The 23,363-nt window shown below is 36.2% G+C and overlaps 2 protein-coding genes across 2 annotated transcripts in view; one reads left to right on the top strand and one right to left on the bottom strand.

The window, feature by feature from the left end:
• Positions 1 to 19,041, top strand: part of VWA2 (von Willebrand factor A domain containing 2) — a 34,999-nt gene extending 15,958 nt beyond the window's left edge. Inside the window, exons 5-14 of the mRNA XM_039352729.1 lie at positions 269 to 378; positions 5,403 to 5,597; positions 6,574 to 6,707; positions 8,158 to 8,290; positions 9,033 to 9,088; positions 10,230 to 10,337; positions 11,231 to 11,809; positions 13,283 to 13,834; positions 15,460 to 15,582; positions 16,502 to 19,041. Coding sequence (XP_039208663.1) covers positions 269 to 378; positions 5,403 to 5,597; positions 6,574 to 6,707; positions 8,158 to 8,290; positions 9,033 to 9,088; positions 10,230 to 10,337; positions 11,231 to 11,809; positions 13,283 to 13,834; positions 15,460 to 15,582; positions 16,502 to 16,569 — 2,058 coding nt within the window. The 3' untranslated portion in view covers positions 16,570 to 19,041. The remainder of the gene's footprint in view (positions 1 to 268; positions 379 to 5,402; positions 5,598 to 6,573; positions 6,708 to 8,157; positions 8,291 to 9,032; positions 9,089 to 10,229; positions 10,338 to 11,230; positions 11,810 to 13,282; positions 13,835 to 15,459; positions 15,583 to 16,501) is intronic.
• Positions 19,042 to 20,398: 1,357 nt separating this feature from the next.
• The window catches only part of AFAP1L2 (actin filament associated protein 1 like 2), an 83,082-nt gene continuing 80,117 nt past the window's right edge, over positions 20,399 to 23,363 (bottom strand). Inside the window, exon 19 of the mRNA XM_039352728.1 lies at positions 20,399 to 23,236. Coding sequence (XP_039208662.1) covers positions 23,210 to 23,236 — 27 coding nt within the window. The 3' untranslated portion in view covers positions 20,399 to 23,209. The remainder of the gene's footprint in view (positions 23,237 to 23,363) is intronic.

Genomic DNA, 23,363 nt, shown 5'->3' on the forward strand with positions numbered 1-23,363 from the left:
TGAGTGGTTTTACTGTATAATAGACTTGTGTTTCTAATTTGCCATCATTGCTTCTGCTGATGAGAATATCCAGGAAGGCTAGTGTGTTGTTATTTTCTTCTTCTATTGTGAATGTTATTCCTTTGAAGGTGTTGCTGATAGTTTCATATGCCTTCTAACTAGAAGGAAAGGAAAATACCAGAAGGAGAGGAAATTCTAAAGAAGAGAAGAAATTTAAATTATTTCTAAGTTTCCATAGCTTAGCATGAACTTTATCTTACCCTTTCAGGTTAGAGTTGGAGCAATACAATTCAGCAACACTCCTCACTTGGAATTCTCACTGGATGCATATTTCACCAAGCATGAGATAAAAGACCAACTCAAGAAGATTGTGTTCAAGTAAGATAGATTTTGTATTTGGACTGTTGCTCTGGATTATCAAATCATATAATTGCATTATGTGAGCTCAAAGGTCATGTCCGAGTAATATAAGAAATCACGAATTGTAGCTGAACAGGCATCCAGCCTCTGTTTAAAGAAAGTCCTTTCAAAGCAGAATGATATTCTGTTATATCATATGGAATTCTCCCCAAGTTTACTCAACATTTCAAATTATACCAAATGATCAATAAGTCTGTAATTTCTCCTGTCAACTTAGATTAGCTATCTGTTAATGCCCAAAATCATCCTATTAGCTTCTTTGGCTGACACTGGCTATGCTTATTTCTAATACAATACTTTCACCACAATACCACATGATCTCCACAGTGCATCCTACTTCTCATTCGACATAAATATTTTCATTTTTCTGATGGACCTGTATTTCTCCAAATCCCCCAATGAGCTCATCATTTTTATATGTTTCTATAATTTCCCATGTTTTTGTTTACTGTGTTATATAAATTAAAAGGAGACATTTTAATTTGTCATGTTGCCATTTTCAACCACAGAATAAAGAATAGCAGAAATTGCATTGAAATTATGTGTTTATCTATGATATCTAATTCTATCCTGTTCTTTCTCTTTGTCTCAGCCCATTCGAACCATGTGTGTCAGTTCAGTAAGGCAATTTTCCAATGGCATGTTATATTAGTTTGTTTATGGTTATATTTAACATGTAAGTATAAAAAAAATATCCTGACAGCTGTAAATTTAAAATCCAAGAGTTTTCTAATAAATGAATCAGAAAGAGTTTTAGCTCATTTATTTATAAGCAAATCTTTTATATAATATTCTAAGATAATGTTCCAATGTGATGAACTCCAGATATGCTAGGTTGAGAACTAGAATTCTCAAACCAGGTCTTGGTGGAATAAGAATTAAAGATCTTTTCCCCATCCAAATAGATTGGGACTAAACTTCCCAGTTTCTAAGAATTATATTTCCAATATATTAGTTTGTGGAAGACTGTTGTAAGGTATGGACTTTATCACAGAATGGAACTCTAAACACAACTGTTCAGTAGGTTTAGGTTTTTGGAGATGGAAAATGATGGAAACTGACAAAATGCAGCTGGCCAGGAAAAGCATGACTGCCATCACAACTTTGTTGATGCATTCCTGACATGGAACTTGAGAATAAGGCTTTCAAAAGAGTTCAAAGACAATTTTGGCAGGAGTTTAGAGTACTAAGAATTACAAGCTGATATAGAGAGAAATGTGTAGATTAAAGCATTAGACACCATAAAGCAAGAGTATGATCAAATGCCGAATACACCAGGAAATAAAAGGTGGATGGAACTAATTTCATTTTTTTTCAAAATAAATAAACATAGGGTTCATTTCTGAGTTATGAGGAAGAACACTTTGTTATAAAAGTGATTTATATATTTTTCCGTAGACTCCAGTCAAGGCCAAAGTGCTAGATATTACTCCCAATTTTAATTGCAAACTGCACAGTCTCTGATTATACTCCTATAAGTGATATTGGTGAGCTCCCTTATCTGTTCCTTTATTGATAATCTCTTTTGTATGTGACATTATTTATTATTGTTCTTACCCATTTGTTGGCATCACTCCTGCACTTTATTCATCATACGATATGTTACTGTTCTGGAAAGGATGCATAGCTAACAGACACATGCTAAGAGGAGCAAAAAAAAGTTGATGAGACTGTCAAGATTCATGACTAGTCCACCATATCCTATTGCAGAATTAATAAAAGAATCCCCTTTGGGATTAGCAAATAGTAGGAACCTGAGATGCTTTCTGACTTTCAGATCAGCATCAAACAACTCACTAGGACAGCTTAAACTTGCCTTTCAAAAGACATAATAGAAGTTTGATTATTTTTTGATGATATTCTTAAATTAATTTTGTCACTATGATCTAGCACAGGATATAAAGTGCTTGCAAAAGATCCTAGTATTTTTTTATTATTCATATCCATATGTGTAAAAATGGATCTGCATGATGGAAATCTGGTCCCAAGAACACTGATTTTGGTTCCTCGGGAATCTAGCATTTCCAGTCTTGTCTTCTATTCTTGCCAGACTAGATCCCTTTTTGTTAAGCAGAACAATACAAAGCTTTGTGGCTGCCAAAATGTTCTAGTCAGTTGGTACAATTCAAATGGGTTTCTGAGAGCTGCACTTAATTTCTGGGACTCTAGAACTGACTTTCATCCCCTGTTGAAAAAGAAGTCTGGGGATGGATAAGAAACCCCACCTACCAGATGAGCATTGGATCTTTAACAGTTGCTGGAAAATAGCCATTCTTTCAAGGAGAGAACCGCACAATTCATAAAGTATGGATAATCCTGGTACCCTAAATATATAAATATATTTAGCTAAATATATAAATATATTTAGCTAAATATATTTATATATTTAGCTAAATATATAAATATATCATATTTAAAGGAACAAAGAAAAGTTTTCACCTACAAATCACCATCTGGGATTTTTTTCATCAGGAGTGCAGCTTCATTCATCCAGGAAGTAGCTATTTTTCTGTTATAATAGATATGAACCAAGAGTATCATTGTAAAGTAGGTGTTTTCCCTTTAAGACCAGTCATTGTTTTGGAAATCAAGACAGCTACTTTTTTTTCCTGCACATCTCTCCTTGATTCTCATACCTATCCACTCTATTTTCTCCATTATATCTTGAAAAGTCATTAAAGCTTAACATTCATTGCAATATGTCTATGGAGATTCTTAATCATCCAGGTCATGGTTGTTCCAATGGTGCTTTTTCAGAAAGTAACTGGACTTTCTTGTTTTTTCTTTGAAGTAGTTTTGCGTCTCATCCAAGAAGCTTGTTCAGTTCTGACTGGAGGGTGGGGAATGGAAGGATTTATATTTCTTGCAGATAGCTGATCATTTGCATTCTTTTAGAGAGTGGTTCTACGACTACAGGAACCATTTGTGTTTGAGTTTGAGATGCAGGCAACACAGACTTGTCCCCAACAGCCAGTGCCTGTCTTCAACAGTGAAGGGACACAAGGCAGAAAACATCCTGTAGGCCAAGAAGCTCCACAAACCTTTGCACCATTCAGGTGACCCTGAGGTCACAGACAAACCTCCAAGTGGCCCCAATGACTCTCTAAAAGAATGCAAATGACCAGCTGTTTGCAAGGAATGTAAATCCTTCTATTTACCACCATCCAGCTTTTTGGATGATAACCAAAGAAAAACAAGAAGGTCCAGTTGCCTCCTGAAAAAGCACCTTTGGTTCGTTGCAATTGAAAAGAAGAGCAGGATAAATGGCTATAAGAGACTGTCTGAAAGAAACCACTGTTTTCTCCTGTACTGAGGCCAGAGAATACGCCATTATGCTGTTGGATTTGAAAATAGCTCTTGGTGTGGGCTAAAGCAATGTCTCATTGCCACTTTTCCCACTCTAGTGCCCCCCAGGATCCTTAAACGGTCACTCCCCTTTGGAGGGAACCAGAGGGAGAAGGTTGTCCAGTTGTCTTAGTGTTCTCCCTTACATTCATATGATTACATAGTTATTTTTATCAAGATATTTAATATTTTCCATGTGATAGGAAAAAGGGAATAAATGACATCATGCAACAAATGAAGGGAATCACACAATTTGTTTCTACTGCTATTTGATAGTAGGAAAGGATGTGAAGGAATAAATGGAAACAACCTGAAATCATAGCTTATGAAACGTAATTAATAATAGCTGTAATTATATTATAGTTCCTGGTAACCAAGGTTATCAGGGCAGATAATGTCATTTAAAAACATTAAAATGACAAAAACAGTAAAAAGTGTAAAAGTATAAATAACATATAGAGGCGTATGTGTTATTTATACTGTAAATATATTGGGGAAATATAATTATGTGAATTTACTTCCATGTTCACACATTCTGATAATTATCACATTGAATTAAGCAATAATTTATACGTCTCTCTCTCTCTCTCTCTCTCTCTCTCTCTCTCTCTCTGCATTGTGGTCAAACATTTTCAGATTTAAGTAGAACTGCAAAGCTGGAGATTAAAAACTGAAAAAAGATGTTGCAGATTGTACAAACATATTTTATTCTTCAAAATAATACAAATGACCTTGACCGCTGTGAAGACAATTAAAATAAGATTTATTTGCTTTATTTATTTGCTAAAATATGGCTTTATTTTCTTAATAAGAAACCCCTTAGTTACATATACCAAAGCAGCTTCCCAGAGACAGTATTATCTAAATCCAAAATAATGTATGAGGATGTTATTGTAATAAATTCTTGCTTTCATTTTGACATATTATCCAATTAAGTGCATTCAGTTTATTGATGCACTTTGATTAATATATATTACTAGACTAATCTTTCATTCCTTTATCTTACTTGATAGTAATGTATTTTGGCTAAAGTAATAAAATATCTTTAAATGAGAGGCATCTACCATCTCTTGTGCAATAATTTACATCCATTTTTAATAGTTTATGCAAAATCCAATCTTTCCTGAAGATGAACATCCAACTTTAAATTTTTAGTTACTAAGCCCCAATACATCTGATTACCTTTAACCTAGGAAAAAATAATAAAATTCTCACAATGATTATCACCAAGAAACTGCCAGGAATTCAGGATGCTTAGTAGTAATTCTCAAGTTGAACTCCCAGTGGAAGATAATCAGTAGCATTTTTAATCCAATGAAGGTTAACAAATAAGCCAAATGATATTGTTTAGTATCAGGGAAATTAAAATACCATCATCATAAGAAATCTATGTTTTTAATAAAGAGTTTCTGAATAGTTGTTCCTTCCATAAAAAATGAACAAATAGTTTTGTCAAGCTTTTTAAAAATATTTGAGTATGCATATGAATATGCCATAGTTATAAAACATTTCATTTCCTCTTTACTTTTGAAAAAAAATATTCTGTCATGTACAGATATTAATAAGGATTTGTCAGAAGTTGAGAAAACAAAAATGGGAGCCTGCAGCTTTCCTAATGCTCACTTTTCTTGCTTTAGAGGTGGGAGAACAGAAACAGGTCTTGCTCTGAAACACATTCTTCAACAAGGATTCCGTGGAGGCAGGAACTCATCAGTTCCCCAAATCCTTATAATCTTAACAGATGGGCGATCTCAGAACAACGTGTCAACCTTAGCCCAGCAGATAAAAGAAAGGGGGATTGCAGTGTTTGCAATTGGAGTCAACTTCCCAAGGTGAGTTGACATGGTATGTTCGATTGCTGTTGCCACTTAATAGTTAAAGATTGAAGGGAAGTCCTGCAGTGGATAGAAGATTTGGCTTGCACATCCTTCAAGAACAGAAAGAGGATACATTGTTTAGGAAGTTATTGCAGTTGAGAGTTTGGAAGACCAATAGTGGGACTTGTTTTCTAGAACTCCGTCACTGATTACTTCTTTTGCATGCCAAAGATTTCAGTGCATTCCCTGGCATCTCCAGATAATTTAATCTGAAGTGTTGGAAAACTGGTAAAATTCATTCTAAATTTTAGAAGCAATTCTAGAGGAAGTTCTTGACTTAGGACCATTTGTGAAGCGACCGTTTGCAGTTACAAGCATGCTGAAAAAAGTTACTTATGATTGGTCCTCGCACTTAAACCCTTGCAGCATCCCTGCAGTCATGTGATCGTGATATAGGGACTTGGCAATTGCCAAGTATTTGCAACAGTGGCAGTGTCCTGGGATCATGTGATTGCCATTTGCAACCTCTCAGGCAAAGTCAAATCACCAGGTGATTCGCTTAATGATCTTGGGTCAAATGACCTAAAATCAGGTGCAACTCACTCAATGACTATATTGCTCAATGATGGAAGTTCCCGTTCCAATTGTGGTGGTAAGTCGAGGAATACATGTAAACCAAATAGTTTGGTTAAAACATGTTTCTAAGACACAGCAAATAATGTGCTGCATCAATGAAAAAGCCAGAAAGAACAGGAACAGGTGTTAGATGTGAAATGAAGCTTCCCACTGGGAAAAAGGTAGCCTAATGGATGCAACCAGTTTACGTATTTGTCTATTGTAAATAACAAAAATTGTGTAGTATAATGAAGAGTATTAGGCCATTCATAAAAAAAATAAGCAGGATTAATGATTCAGTTCTGTACAAGGAAGCTTTGTGGTGCAAGGATGTGTGATGTGTTGTTTTTGTTACACTAAATTTGCGTTTGTGCAGGTGGGAAGAATTGTATGCTCTAGCAAGTGAGCCAGTTGAATACTATACACTGTTTGCAGAAGACACTGATGATGCCTCCAATGGGCTTTATACCATGCTTACACTCTCTGATATCTGCAGTGCTGCATTTCCAGGTATTTTAGATATTTGTACCTTAGGATTGAAATGATGGTTCCTTGATGTTCTCTGAGCTTGGTTATTTTCTTGCAGAAGTTTCATTACCCAAATTATGTAACACCATCAGTGCTAGATACTAACACTGATAATGTTACCTAGTTTGGATAATGAAACATCTGAAAGAAAACAATAGAGCACAAAGAACTGGATCCTCAGTTTAGTTTAAGTACTCAAATTAAGTGTTATTTACTTACCTTCTGTTTTTATTATATCTTGTTTTTCATTTCTCAATTAAGAGCTATATTCTCACTGTGCCATTTTTTTTCCATAAAGTTGTTTCTCGATTTATTTTAGTCAGTTTGGTATAGCCAGATTCAAGAAGACTCTAGATGGCTATAAAATTAATTTTATGACTCTTTGATGGATAGGGGATAAGGGAGCTTTTTATTGTTTTTTATTGCCTCATTACCTGGTGTCATTCAAAGAATATTAAGAATAGATTCCATATGGTGGTGTTATATATTTTGCAACCTTCTTACAGTTTTTTGTTTGATGGAGAAAAATGTACAGCTTTTCGGGCATCTAAGAAAGATTCAAACAGCAACATAGCACAATAAAGGAGTATTCTGAGTTAAAATTGCATTCTGAGGTACAGGACATGGAATATTGGATTCAAGTTACAGGCAGGCAGATTCCAATTGAATATTAGGGGGAAAAAAATCAACAGTTACAGTAATTCAACATTGAAGTAAATTATTCAAAGTGGGTTCCAGTTGATTGGGTGTGTTTAAGTTAATGGGTAAATTTAAGTAAAATCAAGACCAATTCTTTGGATTCCTCTATTAACCAGAAGATTGAGCTCTGAAAATCCTAAATGACTCTTTCCATCTCTAAGATTTAGGTATTAAAATGAATTACAAATATTTTAGAAAGTTAATGCTATACCATAAATAACAACATGTATAGATACTGGTTGCAGTTTCTTCCTGTGTAGGCAACAGGTGAGTGTTTGCAAATGGAAATATTTTCAAAATGATTTTTCCTGCACATCTTAATAAGTACGTTGGAGATAATGAGAGAGAGAAAAAAGAGAGCCAGTAAGCTATCCTTTTCCTTTACTTAAACATGTATTAATGTTCAGTCAAAACGTTATTGCAAATCAGAGAAATAACTTGCCAAGGATCAAAGTGCTCAATCATCAAACACTAAAAATTGCTTTAGATCAGCCCAGCCTATCTGACATCTAACCCAATCTTACCTGTTTTGACTGGCAGTTACTCCCCATAAATTCAGGCAAACATGTTTTCCAAGAAGTTACCTGATGTTCTTCATTACAGAAAAAAGCTATTAAACCCGTTTTATCCATGCAAGGTTGAAGTGCTACAGTTTTGTTATGCCACCATTTTGGTATACTTAAGTTTCTCATCACACACAATATTGATTCTGAATTCTTGCCTCTTGCACCAGGTTGCAGGGCTGAATCTCATCCCTGTGAACACAAAACACTTGAGCGAGTAAAAGAACTGGTTGGAAACTATTTCTGCTGGAAAGGATCCCAAAGCAATAATGTTGTACGCATATCACTCTGCCCTTTTTACAAGTAAGTTACCTTGATCCTCCTCCTCTTCCTCCTCCTCTCCCTCCCCCCTCTTCTTCTTCTTCTTCTTCTTCTTCTTCTTCTTCTTCTTCTTCTTCTTCTTCTTCTTCTTCTTCTTCTTCTTCTTCTTCTTCGTCTTCGTCTTCGTCTTCATCTTTTTCTTCTTCCTTCCCCTTTTCAGATTTCAAGGGAGATATAAAGTTCTGGTTCTTGTACTTTTGGCAGCCTCAACCATTACAACCACAGTATGCTTCAATTTCCATGTGCGCCTATCTTCCCTTCTTATCTCTGCCCTTTTGCCACATACCCCTACTGTCCTTTGACCCAGCCTTCCTCCTGCAAACCTTACACATAGCCAGCAGCTTCCAATGTGAACTGCAGAAGATGCATTGGAAGTACTCCTGAAAAACTGACCTGTGGTCTTTCACAAGGGTTTGCAGGAAGAAAGCTGGCAAATACAATACGTGTGTGTATGATGGACATAAGGTGCAGATTAGAATGGGGTTTGGAAGACTATGAAGATTTAAATGCGTGCACTTCTTAAAAACGCTTTGTTCCACTTTTCCAGTTTTTCCCCAGAAACTATGCAGATGTAAAAGTTGGGGAATTTTATTGTTTTTAAAAAATCTAAATAGTGATATAGAATTATATTGTTAATCATTTAATTAAATATCATTGCTTCACTGTTTTCAAATACAAACTCATCCAAATTTCATTTTGTTTAATATTGACTTCTTTAATTAAGCTGGAGGAACATTTTCATCAAATTTCCATCTACATGCTATCGAACCATATGCTCAGGTAAGACCCAGATCTCTATAAACTAACATATGGGTGCTTCAAAATAAAAATAATAGAGTGAAAAAAGTAGCACATCTGTTAACAGACATTGGGTTAGATCCAAGGTATTTTTCCATTAGCAACATTTAAATGTTTCCTTCAAAGAAGAGATTATTTTCACAAATTTCTTTCTCCTTCTGGTTTGGCATTCTATGGTTATAGAGCATATTTCTCAATTGTGGTAACTTGAAGATGTATGAACTTTCAACTCCCAGAATTCTCCCACAAGTAAGGGGAATTCTGGTATTGAAATCTACACATTTTCAAGTTGCTACAGTTAAGAAACACTGTTCTAGAGAATCCCCAAACTACAAAGACACAAGGATAAATATTGAAGGGCACCTGGAGGAGCAATCATCAGTAAAAGTAGACTCTTCTTCCAGTCTGCCACTGGTGTTCCTCTACTAGAGCCAAAATGTTCTATGGAGAGAAGGAACCAATTTATCAACTATATTTCACATGTCTCCCATGTAGATAAATTTAAACATTTATAACTAGATTTCCTCATGGTTATTTTTTCATTTTTGCTTTCTTTTGATTATAAAAAATATCAATCAGTATCAGTTGAATTGTATATTAGGTTCTTAATTGCTCTATAAATTATGTTCTTTCAACTCAGGACTGAAGATACATATTTTTACTGTTATAATGATAAAAATTACACCTCCTCCTTTGAGCTTTTCTAATCATCCAATGAAATATTAATACTGAAGAAATTAATAATTCAAATTTTTATTTTGAAAAGTCATCCACCCTCAGTCATTACCCTTTTATTAACCAAACTAAATTATGCTTAGAATAAAAATAACTGCATGAATCAAAACATGTATCCATTTATTACCTCTTTATGATATCTTGATTCCACTGAGACAAACACAGCTTACAAAGTTCCATAATTCTAAGGGTTTTAATTCTTGAATTTATTTGGACTACCTTAATTATAAGAGATGCCTGGGTAGACCCAAAATGGGGGTGATGGACTAATAGATTTTAATTAGATATACTATGAAATGCATTGCTTTTTTTAAGAGGTCAGTTCTGCTTGCAATTGAAAGAGGAAAAATATAATAAGCTTTCATTTATCGCTATTTCCTGAATTTAGATCCTTGTGATTCCCATCCTTGCCAGAATGGAGGCGCTTGCATTCAACAGGGATTAGAAGGCTACCACTGTGTTTGCCCAATGGAATTTGTAGGGGATTCCAACTGTGGTATGTTGTTTTATTTTAGGGACTGGAATCTTGTTTTTAATGTGTTGGTAACATCAGCCAGTTTTCTACAAAACCTCTGATAATCATTATTATATTTGTTCTTTAATAAGGAAAAGAAGGGGATAAGAATTATACAGTTTGATTTAAATCAAATTAAGAATTAGCATATGTGATATCCAGATCTGAATGTTCCCCAAAATAAAATATCATATATTTCATATATTGTATCATATCATCTCCAGCATCCTTCAGATCAAGACATCAGGATATGTTGACTTAATTTCCCACCGAACAAGCAAAACTGACTATTCCTCTTTCAGAACTTGTATAGGATAGAACCATTTATCCAGATCCTCCGTAATCAATAAGAATGGTGTTTTGTCTGGGTGAAGTGTTTAATTTATACATTATTATAAAAGAGGAATTCTGAAAGTGGCAGTTATTAATATGAAATATCCAAATTACATTTTTCAAATCTCTCTTGTGTAGGAAATTTATACAGAAACTGAAGGGGTTCTTTTAGATGGTTTCTAATTATATCTCTGCTTACCTATTCTAATGCTTTTATTTATACCGAATTTTGAAAGATGTTTGTATCATCTGTGCTTCATGATCTGGTAACCTAAATAAACAGCTGAACAAAGAAATCCCATGCCTTACACACACACACACACACACACACACACACCAATTTATTACATTTTTGCCAATGAACTAAGACTTAATTCATTCTGGCACCTACTTAGATTACATTTTGTGATTAAATATTTCTGTAACTAAAAGATGACTGGCCTGAAATCATACTTTAATTATAGCTATAGATTGTACAATATCCTACTTTATTCTGCATTCTTTTTGGGTTTCTAATAGTTTTTGCTTATTTTGTTAAACAGCACCAAATATAAATCTGGAATGCAGTGTGGACATTCTTTTGTTGGTGGATAGTTCATCCAGCACTACTCTTGAAGGCTTCTTGCACTACAAAACTTTCCTGAAAAGGTTTCTCCATGTAGTGTGGAATACAGAAACTCTAGGGAATGTGGCCGTGGCCCAATATAGCAATGATGTCAAGATGGTTGCCCAAATAGGAGATTACAGAGATATATTCAGTCTAGTGAAGATCATTGATTCCATGGAGTTCAATGGAGGGAACACTTTGACCGGCAAAGCTTTACGATTTATTGCACAACGTGGCTTTAAGAGTGCACCAGTCTTTGCTGATGTTCCTGATGATCTTCCACGTGTGGTCATATTGCTCACAGATTCAAAAGCTGAAGATTCAGTGCTAGAAGCAGCTAGGTTCAGTAGGAAACAAGGTATTTCCATCATTGGAGTTGGCAGTGAATTTTTAAGAAGAGAACTGGATGAGATTACAGGGAATCCAAAGCGGACAATTATCTATTCCACCACTCAAGATCTATTCAATAAAATTACTGAATTACAGAGAAAAATCTGCAGCATCGATAGACAAGGTAAGAATTCAAACTAAAGATACCATATCAATTGTTGTTTCAATATCAATATTGGTTCAGTGTCACCTAGGCTTCTGCTGGGTGTTGTACATATTTCATTAGAGATAATATGGGAACAAAGCTACTACACATATACCTTGTATTAATAAATGAAAAAGAGGTTGCCATTTCTTAAAGCATTTGAAAAAATGTATGTGATGTCAATTGATGTCAAAAGGTGTGTGGGTTGTCAATTTCAACTTCTGTTGTTAATCAGAGGTCATATAGACCAGAGTTTCCCAGTCTTTCCAGATTGGCACCCCGGTGCGTGAGGGGTGGGGGGAAGAGAGGATGGTTTTGTGTGAGGGGCTGGCGCACACATAGGCGCAAGCACATAACTTTATTTGTGTGAATGGTAGACGCACGCATACATGGCTCATGCAAGTGGGTCTGTGAGCGCTGGTGCCCATGGCTCATATGAATGGGTCTGCGAGTACTGGTGTCTGCCGGCACTCACAGCCCCAGTGGGCTCGACTGTGCACGCCTGTGCCCACTGCTTGCTCTGGTGCCCATGGCTCATGTGAATGGGTCTGTGAATGACGGTGCTGCCAGCGCTCACAGCCCCAGTGGGTTCGACTGCTTGCGCTGGTGCCCATGGCTCATGTGAATGGGTCTGCGAGTGCCAGTGCCTGCCAGCGCTTGCAGCCCCAGTGGGTTCGGCTATGCACGCCTGTGCCCACTGCTTACATGAGTTGGGATGTGCATGCTCGCCAGCCCACCATTCTCATGGCCCAGTTGTGAATAGGCCATGGCCCAGAAGTGGGCCACAGCCCACAGGTTGGGGACCCCTGATATAGACCAATTTAGATTTGTCTCTATATCACTTATTGATTAGTGATATATTTAAACAGTTTTAGCTGTTTTTGATTTAAAAAATGAAGTAAAATATTAGTTAATTCTCTTTATTACTATATATTTGTCCTATTGTTCCAAAGATTTGGAAAGGTATACGATGTCCTTCCTTTCCCCTTTTATTCCAGCTGCACTCTGATATAAGTTGGTGATGATAGCAGAGACTTTTTGAATAAGCTTTGTAATTCACTGAGGCTTTAGTTCTCACTTATGCAACACATGAGATATGGATTTCATTTTGTTTTATTGCTAACTCACCTTCCTCTGTTATCACTAAATCTCTAGATTCATAACCTCTAGTCCTAAATATTGATGAAATCCAAGTTACGTATGAGCAAAACCTTATTTGTATCCCAATTCTGCTATAGAAAGTCTTGTCATTGTTGTGCATGTTTGCAGTTACAGAACAAAGTGAAATCACCTTTTCTATGTTTTGCTGATGGAAACAATCTTTTAATGAGAAACTGCAGAGGATGATTTCCCCTGCCACTATAACATTACTTTAATGTAATTCCCTTTACTGAGTATCCACACGAATGAGCCACATTCTTCAAAGGCTGCTAACTACTTCTTCCTTTTCAGGCTGCCTATCTCAGTCCCTGGATTTGGTCTTTGCCCTGGATTCTTCAACGTCAGCTGGAAGGGTTAACTTTGCCCAGATGAAAAACTTTGTCAGCAGTCTCTCTTCCCAATTTGGCATCAATAGGGATATGACACAAATCAGCCTTGTTACCTTTGGTAAAAGGCCCCAAACAGTATTTGGACTGGATGCACATGTTACTAGTTCAGCTCTTCAAGAAGCCATCAAACAAGCTCCCTTTATGGGTGGCTCTGCCTCAGTTGGAAGTGCCTTGCTTCATATTCATGATGATGTCACAGTTATCCAAAAAGGAGCAAGGCCTGGTGTGAAAAAACTTGTGGTAGTCTTCACAAGTGGATCTGGAGTGGAGGATGCCATAGTCCCTGCCCAGCAACTACGTAGTAATGATGTATCACTTTTTATCATTGGGATGGAAAGTGTACAAATGGACTTACTGTTGAGGATTGCAGGTTCTTCTAATAATCTGGTGAGGATTTCTTCTTATGAAGATCTCAGACAAAATGAAGACTTTATCATGGAAAAATTATGTGATGGTAAGGTATATTTTGATTTTCTGTTTTACAGCCACATTTTTTTTTCTTAACTGACCTTATTTTTCAGTCAAATTGATCAAATCAGCTTCAAACTTCCAGTAGAGGCAATAAAATACAAAAGTGTAACAGCACATAAATATAAGATACATCAAATTCAATATAAGACCATTTCTCCTGAAAACATTGACTTTATTTTTACTTTACTATGCTTTATGAGAAGACCCAGCTTTAACTTTCTTCACGTCCAACAAAAAAATACTTTGAAATAGCTATTAAATATACCTCAAATAAAAATAATGGTAAACCTTCTGTACTTCATTCAAGTAAATTAGGATTGTGCTGAAATATAAAACAGTGAATAACTATGGAAATAGATAAAATTTATTCTGTTAAAGATGAATATGTTTTGTTTCTGAAGTGATGTCCTTGATAGGATTGAACTTGTAGATGGTGAGACAGCTAGTCCTTGCTTAATAATGATATTTGGGCTCAGGATTTCCACCATTAAGAGATGAGGTTGTAAAGCATGGCTTCATGCGACTGCACTGCTTAACAATGACAGTTCTGCCAGTCCTTGATTACCATCATTAAGTGAATCACCACAGGTACTTAAGTGAGGACCTCATATAATTTATGACTTTGTGTCAGCTTTCTCATTGACTTTGCTTGTGGGAAGTTGGCAGGAAAGGTTGCAAATTGCTATCATAGGACCATGGAATGCTGCAATGGTTGGAAATCCAAGCCACTGAATAGCTCCAGGTTTGTGATCATGTGACTGACTACAAGAACACTGCAACAGCCAGAACTTCTAGGATTAGTCATAATTACCACCCATTTAGCACTGTTGAAAGTTTGAACAGTCGCTGAATCATTAAACAAGGACCACCTATAATAGATCCTACATGGGAAAGAAGGTAATATAATGATTCATGAAGAGAGAGGTATTAAACAAGGATTCTAAATTGAAAAATGTGCCATAAATAAAGGATAACACTAAACTTTATTTAGCAAGAAAGCATTGCTTTCGGCTCTGACTTTGGGCTGGATTAAGCCAACATAGTGGTACCTTGGTACTCATTGTTAATTGATTCCGGGAAGCATGATGAGTACCAAAAATGATGAGTACCAAACAAAGTTTTTCCCATAAGGAATAGTGTGGTGAGTCCCAAGGCAGCCGACACAAGTTCTAGCTTATGTGTTGAGTACCGAACAAATAGTACCAGGACAAAATTTCCATGTCAAATTGAGTACCAAATTCAATGAGTTTCAAAGCAGATGAGTACCAAGGTACCACCAAGAAATAGTCTTCAAGGTAAACCTCTTGATTTGTTATAGAATCTACACTTTTCTTCTTTGAGGCCCTTTAAGGCATTTTTAATTCCCATAGCCTCCAAATGTATCTGTTTTTCTTAAAATCTGTAAATTGCAGATCCTGGCTAGTTATTTTGCCAGCTCTGATTTCAGTACCCAATTTCCCACCGGGGAGCTCCTTCAAACACAAAAAGACATGTTCACTGATTTCCATTTGCCACACATGCAACAAAAGCCAGGTATGCAGCTTTGACAGATGACAGTTATTTGCACCCAAATAGTCAGCATGGTTTTCTGTTTTTTTTCTGCTACAGAAGCCACAATGCCAGTAAATATCTGCAAACCTAACCCCTGCATGAATTATGGAATTTGTATTCCTGAAAATGGCAACTATTGGTGTCAGTGCCAAGGCTGGGAAGGACCTCATTGTGAAAACAGTATGTATTGCTTGGATCAGCAGGCATTTTTCTTAGATACTTTATGTTTGCTTAATTATTTGTTTGACCTCATTCTTGGCCCAGTAACACTGAAAATGAAGGAAACTATCTATGAAAATAGGAAATGGGTTTTTATTTCTAAACGTTTCTAATGTTTTTAATTTCTAAAAGGGATTTGTGGGTTTGAGGTAAAAATGTAATACTGTATTTAATGTTGCATAATAAAATGGTACAATTAATAATGTCCCTTAAAGCCTACATGACTTGATTTTAATTGTATTTGTTTTGCTCAGATCTTGCTGGTTTTATTCCAAAAGAGTAGGTGTGCTAACTTAATAACAATATAAAATACCAACAATTGGCTGATTGTCATTTAGTTTTGCTGAGCAGCAGAATTTCTGCAAATGCATCTGGCAAGCAAGTTTGTTCTGTCTGTGAAGAATGCACTAGCTCTGAAGAGCCTTGGAAACTCAAGGGCATCTCTTAGGTGACTGATGATTGAAAGCTGATGACTCTGAATATCTGTTTCATACTAGCTATGCCTTATTATTCTAGTAAAGATGGTTCTTAATACTTTAAAGACTTGATCCCAAAAGAGCTCAGTTTTGCATACCTGAAGTCATGTGGGGACCTTAGTGCTCTCTGAGCTTTCTGAGCTTAGATGTTTTCTTGCAGATTCATTACCCAACAAGGTAACATCATCTGTGTGCTCAGAGATCACCAAGTATCACAGAGCTATAAATATTCTCTTCTGTTAGAATTCATGTCTCTCTAAAGCACTCTTAAGGCTCCTAATAGATCTTGTAACCTATATTTTGCTTATAAATTAATTAGTTGTGAATGCATAAAAGAATAGGTACTCAGTACTTTGCTGGGAGAACTAATAATTGACTTTACTTTTCCTTTTTTTAAAATATAGGAATGCAAAGCAGTGACACTTCACAATCATGGAAACATTCTGCCATGATCCATAGTCATCTAAATTGAGATGGTTGGGGTTGCTATACAGAATTCACCAGTATTAAAAAAAAGAAGACCCATGGACTAAATGCACTAAAACAGACAAAAGAACTTTTGCCTTTAGTTACTGAAATCATACTTATTGGGGAAGTGAAATGTATATTTGCGAGTAATATGCTGTTTCTAAGAACAAAAGTTTTGCACAAAAGTATCTTATTTAATCGGAACTAAGGTGACTAATATCTAGCATATTTTTATATTGCATATTTATGTTTGATATACTATTTTTTAACAGAAGTAGCATTATCTCTATATAATGCTGCCATAAATCCGAGGTTTAAGAGTGGTACAACTTGACAAGCTCTAATATGACTTACAAAATATATACTTATGTTGTTAATATGACTATAAGGGATGAGAAGCTTTCATACACAATACTTACCCAGATTTGATTTTGTGAAACCTAATTTTGTTTCCAAATATATAGAATGAATATGATTAAGGCACATTTTACCCTTAAATGACTTCCAGATCTACTGGTTTATATAAGATTTTAGAGATTGGAAAACCCACCATCATTCACCAAAGATAATAGTTTGTATCCATGTTTTTACATGGCTGTTCCATTCTTTCGTCCTGATTTCTTTAGTTTTCTTCTTTAATTAGGAAATTCTATCCCTTTGATCAAAGCAGGAATATTTTGGACTCCCATTTCCAACCATTTCTTGCGATTTTGGAGCCATGCCAAGTTTACCATTAACTGCAAAAGGATGTATCCGTGGCTACCTCCTGTTCTTATGGTTTCATTAAGTCCTATGCTTTTATTGAAAATATTATCTATCATCTAATCAATCAGTTAGAGAAGAAGGGTTGTATTGCCCCAAAGCAATACATATAGCAATCCAAAACTGATTAGAAGTAACTTTCAAGCATAAAAATATGGATATAATACTCTTCCATTGTTCCTTTCTAGCAATTGATACGCACTGTCTGCAACATCAAAGATGGTAGATTATTGTGAAATTGTAGTAATATTGATACATTCTCCATGAATTTGTCTATTCCCATTTTTAAAATCATCTACGTTGGCTTCCACCCTCATCCAAAATTATAGTAAACCAATCTATGTTTACTTATTGTGGCTAGCAAATAAAGCTGAAATAAAAAAAGAGAGTCAAAATAAATAAGCCTATACAAGAATCTCTCTAAAATCTTACTGTGGACCCCCTGCCAAAGCCTTGATGCTAGATTACAAAGCTTTCCAACATTGTAGGTTATATAAAAACCTGATCAGTGAGTGGGAAATAAACATGATAACTGGCTGATTGCTTTTCCAGGTATTGTTGCTAGAAGGGGGAAAACTAAAATCCTAATACAATGTTGCATTAAACTGCAGTATAAAAGAACATACATTATTGATTCTCCTTGCATGCTACAAGGGCATATATGAAGAGCCACAGGGAGTCTGTAATATCTTTCCTTAACAGTGCTGAAAGAAGAGCTTTGATAGTTGGAATAAGTCAGGGAGAAAATGTAGACAGCCATGCCTCTTTGATTCATTCTTTTTGGTCCTTAGAAAAAAAATGGGCAAAGTATCACTAGGAAACAGAATGCAGCTCAGTGGGCAGATAGATAATTTTAAACCAATAATTAAATATTGCTAGCCAGTTTCTTAACTCTGATGTGCTCTCCTTCAAGCCCAAGAGGTGCATTTGAGATGCATTTGAAGTATCAAGCTTCAAAAAGTTATTTCTAGAATCTTGACTGAACAGATCCCAAGAGATTAAAGCTAGAATATAGTCCCATAGCTGCCCCAGATAAAAGCGCTAAAGCTTTTGCCTGATACAATGTAGTGGCTACAGTACTGAATTCCCTAATTTCACTGAAGAATATTCAGAAAGTGGTCAAATTAAGAAAGACTGATTTAGTGCAAAACATATAAGTACGGGTGATTTAGAATTGGAGCAGTGATGGGAAGGGATTGAGAGAAATACTGTATTATGAACATTATTTGGCAAGAAAATCCTCCGAGAATTATCTGGAAGGGAAGTCATTTTGCTGTTGCTGCCAATCTATTTAGAGCTCCCTGGATAGTTTGCTATGTAGCCCTGCAATCCTATTTGTGTCTGCTCTAAAGTAAATCCCATCAGCGTAGGTTTACTCACCACTAAAAGGTTTTATGATTTCAGCCTAAGTTAGCTGAGCAGTGTATCCATCTGGCAGGCTTTCTTTTATTATAGAACTGGCATTATTCATAAAATTCTGCCTCTTGTTCTACAAGCAACCCAATGAAGATTTTATGTGGTTCAAAAATGCAACTGCTAAGCTTTCAGTGTTCTTTTCTGCTGATTCTGAAGGTGTTTCTCTTCTCCACTTATTGAATTTCCTTTATGTGGGAATAAAAATAGAGTTATTTTTGCTTGATCGACCCTTTTGCAGATCAAAAGCGTCAGCAATTCATGTTGGTATGTTTAATAAATATTTAACATGCTGCAGTCATTTGATATGTGGGTCCACTGTGTGGTAAGACAACCTTAATTGTTTTTTTTTAAAAAAATATGTTGATGCGGGATAATAACATTAGGAGTGAATACAAAATGGCTGGAGCTGAGAGAAAGCAAGTTGGGTTTCAAGCTGGCAAAAAGTTATTTCTTGTACTCATTTCATACCAAGTCCCTCTCTGTCTCACTGGAGCAGGGCCGTGGTTCCGTCCAATATTGCACTTCATGTACTCTTATTCATGAAGAGTACATGCATATTCATGTACTCTTCATGTACACATTTTCTAATCAAGGTTTGAATTACCCAACTGGGTTACTCATACCTTGATTAGAAAATGTGTACATTAATGAATTGAAGCAGGTTCACACTGAGATCATTTGTTACCTGAAATGAAGAGATGACACATTTTTCTCTGTTGTGTGCTGGAGTGGCAAACAAAGCTTTCTTTTCACAGGAGTGAGGGCCAGCTACTTTAGAATAGGACAGGTTAGCACAGGTTTTGTAGCTTCCATGGAGCCAACAAAAGGAAGCAGTCGTGAATCAACTCTGGAGTCTTGCAGGATTTGAAATATGAGGTGAAGATGGCACTCTCCGTGATGACTGGAAATGGCTCTGAACGTGGCCATGAAAATATTGTGCCATGAAGTGCACTCCAAACTGTGGTCATAATACTATGGTTACAGGTAGTCCTTGCTTAACAAACATTGGATTATGATGAACCCTCCCAGAAACTTTGGGAGTTTATTTCTTTATTTGACATGGCAATGACAATTTGGCTTTTGGAGTGTTAAGTTTCCCATAAGAAAGTTTTGCATGTCAGAACTGCAGATTACAACCCCCTCCCCGCCAGTTTATCTATGATATGGGCTGATTATTAACAATGGAACTAGTACTGTAGCTATTAAACAATAACAAGTATGGAGCACTTTATAGTTGCCATCTTGTGAATAGGGAAACTATGTATCAGCCTATGCCTGTTAAAATCACTGTCTTGAAGTATGAATTTTTAGTGTAAAGTTTCTCAGGCTACTCTGAATTAGCATTTTTCTTTTCTATATAATTCATGTATCTCAAGAATCCTTGAATCTTTTTATATTCAGTAAAAGTTCATTATTAATGCATCCTATCAAAAAATACTACAAGGGTGTCCCCTGCAGGACAAGAACACATCATACCATATGAATGCAGATAAAAGAATGTGAGGATTTTGGAATAGATTAATAACTGTTCCTTGTAGAAAGTTGAAAAGTTCAACTTTGTAGGCTTAGATAAAACCAGACATTCAGTGGACACTGTTAGCTACTTCCCTGTCTCGACAATGTAATGATCAGAAAAACAAACAACACATTTAAAATACAGCCAACACTTTTATTTAGAAATGATTCATCTGATATGGCAATTGACTAAAAAGACACTTGTACAATAAAGTTGTTTTTTTAAAAAAGCTAGGAACATAATAACAGTTCTATGGTTATTTAAAGGAAGGCTTTGGATCTGATGTTGAATTCCTATGTTTTGGCTGATACCATCAGCCATAGTACTTTGGTTGAAACACACAACTTTATTTGAACTGAGTAAATGAGTCAGTTGCTACTCCTCTAGTACCTTTTCTATTGATGCTTCTGGTTATCAGGACTTCAAAGGTTGCCAGCTTTTAAACTCATTCTCACTCTAACACATCAACATTTGCCCACACTGACATGGTGTATAGACATCATTTACTGGCACTGAAGGCCGATATACAGTAGAGGAGCAGGCTTAGATTTCATTAATGAATTGCTTGCCTCTCTTCAGCCAGTTGTACACAAGGTCCTTTTTTCAAACAGTCCTGCAATCCTTTAAGTCTATAAAATGCCACTCTCATATATTAATACACAGCCTTAGATAGCCTTAGATAATCTTTGGCCTGCAAACCTAAGAGATGTTCTTACTTGAATATGACAAAGTCCTTAAACAACTGCAGCATTTACATTTGTGTGCATTGAGGGTATCAAAGAACAACACAGGGTTTTACACAGTTGAAGATTTCTAGAGATTTATTTCTGCTGCTAATCCTGACTGATCACCCACTTTTTCAGTCTATTTCCTGATGTAATCCAACAAGAGGCATTTGAGTTCTAGATGCCAAAAAATAAATACTATATATGATAAGCTAGATTTATTCTTAGAACTGAAGTTGCATACCCATATGAGAAAAGGGCTTCTGATGGGTGGAGCAGCCTATATATGTGGTTCAGAAGAGAGAGAGCTCTGACTAAGATGCTGTAAAATAAGCCAGGCACAGGTAGAGCAATAAGGTTGTCACTGACTTCATGAATGCTAGCCAATCAGTATTGAAACATCTATCAATATAAGTATTATCTAAAGCAATGGTGTCCAACCTTGACAACTTTAAGTTCTGTGGCTGTCTGGGGAATTCTGGGAGTTGAAGTCCACAATGTTGCCAAGTTGCCTGGATATTTTCTTTGTGGTAAAGATGCGTTTGTTGCCAAGGCAACGGTTTTGGCCCATCATAATGGGAACCCATAATGGGTTCCTGCAATAAGCAAATAATTAAGATGCATACCTATTGCACAGTATCATGATTGTCTGGAATGGTGCTCAGATACCAAGCCCACTAAACAGTTTCAGTACTTTCTTGACAATAGCTACTTAACAGTGATGTTTTCTGTTCATATATATCTAATCATGAAAAATTACTTCTATTCAAGAATACAATATAGAAGCTGGTATGTTTGGTGAAGAATCCATGCTAACTTTATGAGAATTTCTGTTGTATTTCCTGAGCTTAATACATCAACTCCTGCATTGTGAGTCCAGCTTCCGTATTGTACAGTGAAACAGCAGACCCTGGAGGTATATAGTGGAAGGAGTAGAAGAGATAATGCTGTATGTCTCCACATATGCTCACTATATGCCTCCTAAGCTAATTTACTGCCATCAGAGTTATTTAGCAACATGTCAGCATTTGGTTTTTCTGCAGGGTGGAAAGGCTCCTTGTAGTTCTTCCCTTCAGGCAGCAATATAGTTACAAGACTCTTGCTACTTTGCTCTAATTGAACTTTGTTTATTAAAAAGAGTAATAAAATGCCTTTCAAGGGTGGGTGAAATTCCTTTCTCTCCCAAATCATGTCTATGTGTTTAGATTAATTCCTGCAGTGAAACTGACTCAGAGAATACAAAGAGATGCTTAGTTCCTATCCTGAAGTATCAATGTCCCTGAAGTGCAGTGGAATCATCCCTTGCCTTAGACACATTTTACATATTACATTGTGAATCATCTTTAAATGTGTGCAACTACAGGTGTTTAAAGAATGAACTCATCTGTGTTATACCATTGCTTCCTTCCTAGGGCTGTGAGAGAGTGACTGGCCCAAGGTTACCCAGCTGGACTTATGCCTAAGGCAAGGTTAGGACTCACAGTCCTCTAATTTCTAGCCTGATGCCTTAACCATTACACCATACTGGCTCCCTTAATAAAATAAATGGCATGTTTAAATCCATGGATTATATAATATCACTATGCTGAGCAATAGCTCACTATATCTGAAATTAGGGCATCTGAATAAGCCTGGTGTGCCAGCTGAATGTTCAAACTTGAGCACCTAAACCTTTCTCAGGTGGATGTTGCATTGGGCAGAACAGCTGCATTTAATTGCAATTCCACAGAAGTGTCATTCAAATTTGCATCATTGGTTAGGAAAACATCTCTCCTAAAGAAATGACTGGTGTGAGGCTCAACTTTCCCTCCTCTGTCTCCTGCCATGCCTTGGTATGCTACAGAAATATTAAACATGTCCAACTAAAAGTCATTTAACAACAAATCCTAGACTGTGCAGCGATAAAACACCATACTAAAAGTAGACAAAAGCTTCCTTATGTACAGCAACAGTTTCAGGATACCAGTAAGGTTAGAAGTACTGTTTCCATTTGGGTTATCTGTCCTATCTACACAGTGCAAGTTTGCTAAAAGGAGCAACAGCCTTAGTCTAAGGGAGGCCACACTGGCATCTGGCCAAGGTCCATTGTTTCTTCCAGACAGTATGTTACAGTTCCCCACTTGCCATGCTCTGTTCTTCTGGACATTTTTGCTACTGGCAGTAGGCTTCTGTAGTCCACAAAGAGCCAGTTTGAATCTTCAGTCTGTTCTTGAGGCTAGGATTTCCTAACTAGCACCTTTCTTTTCCCATTCCTGAAAAGAAAAGGAACAAAAAAGTGCTCATTATATTGTGTAGTTGCAATTACTTTCTACAGTGTTTTTGTTTATTTCTTTATTTAATCTACAGACCTGATATTTCCTGATGATCTCCCATCCAGGT

Source organism: Crotalus tigris, unplaced genomic scaffold, assembly GCF_016545835.1.
Source record: "Crotalus tigris isolate CLP2741 ecotype Arizona unplaced genomic scaffold, ASM1654583v1 scf7180000018468.2839379, whole genome shotgun sequence".
Taxonomy (NCBI): domain Eukaryota; kingdom Metazoa; phylum Chordata; class Lepidosauria; order Squamata; family Viperidae; genus Crotalus; species Crotalus tigris.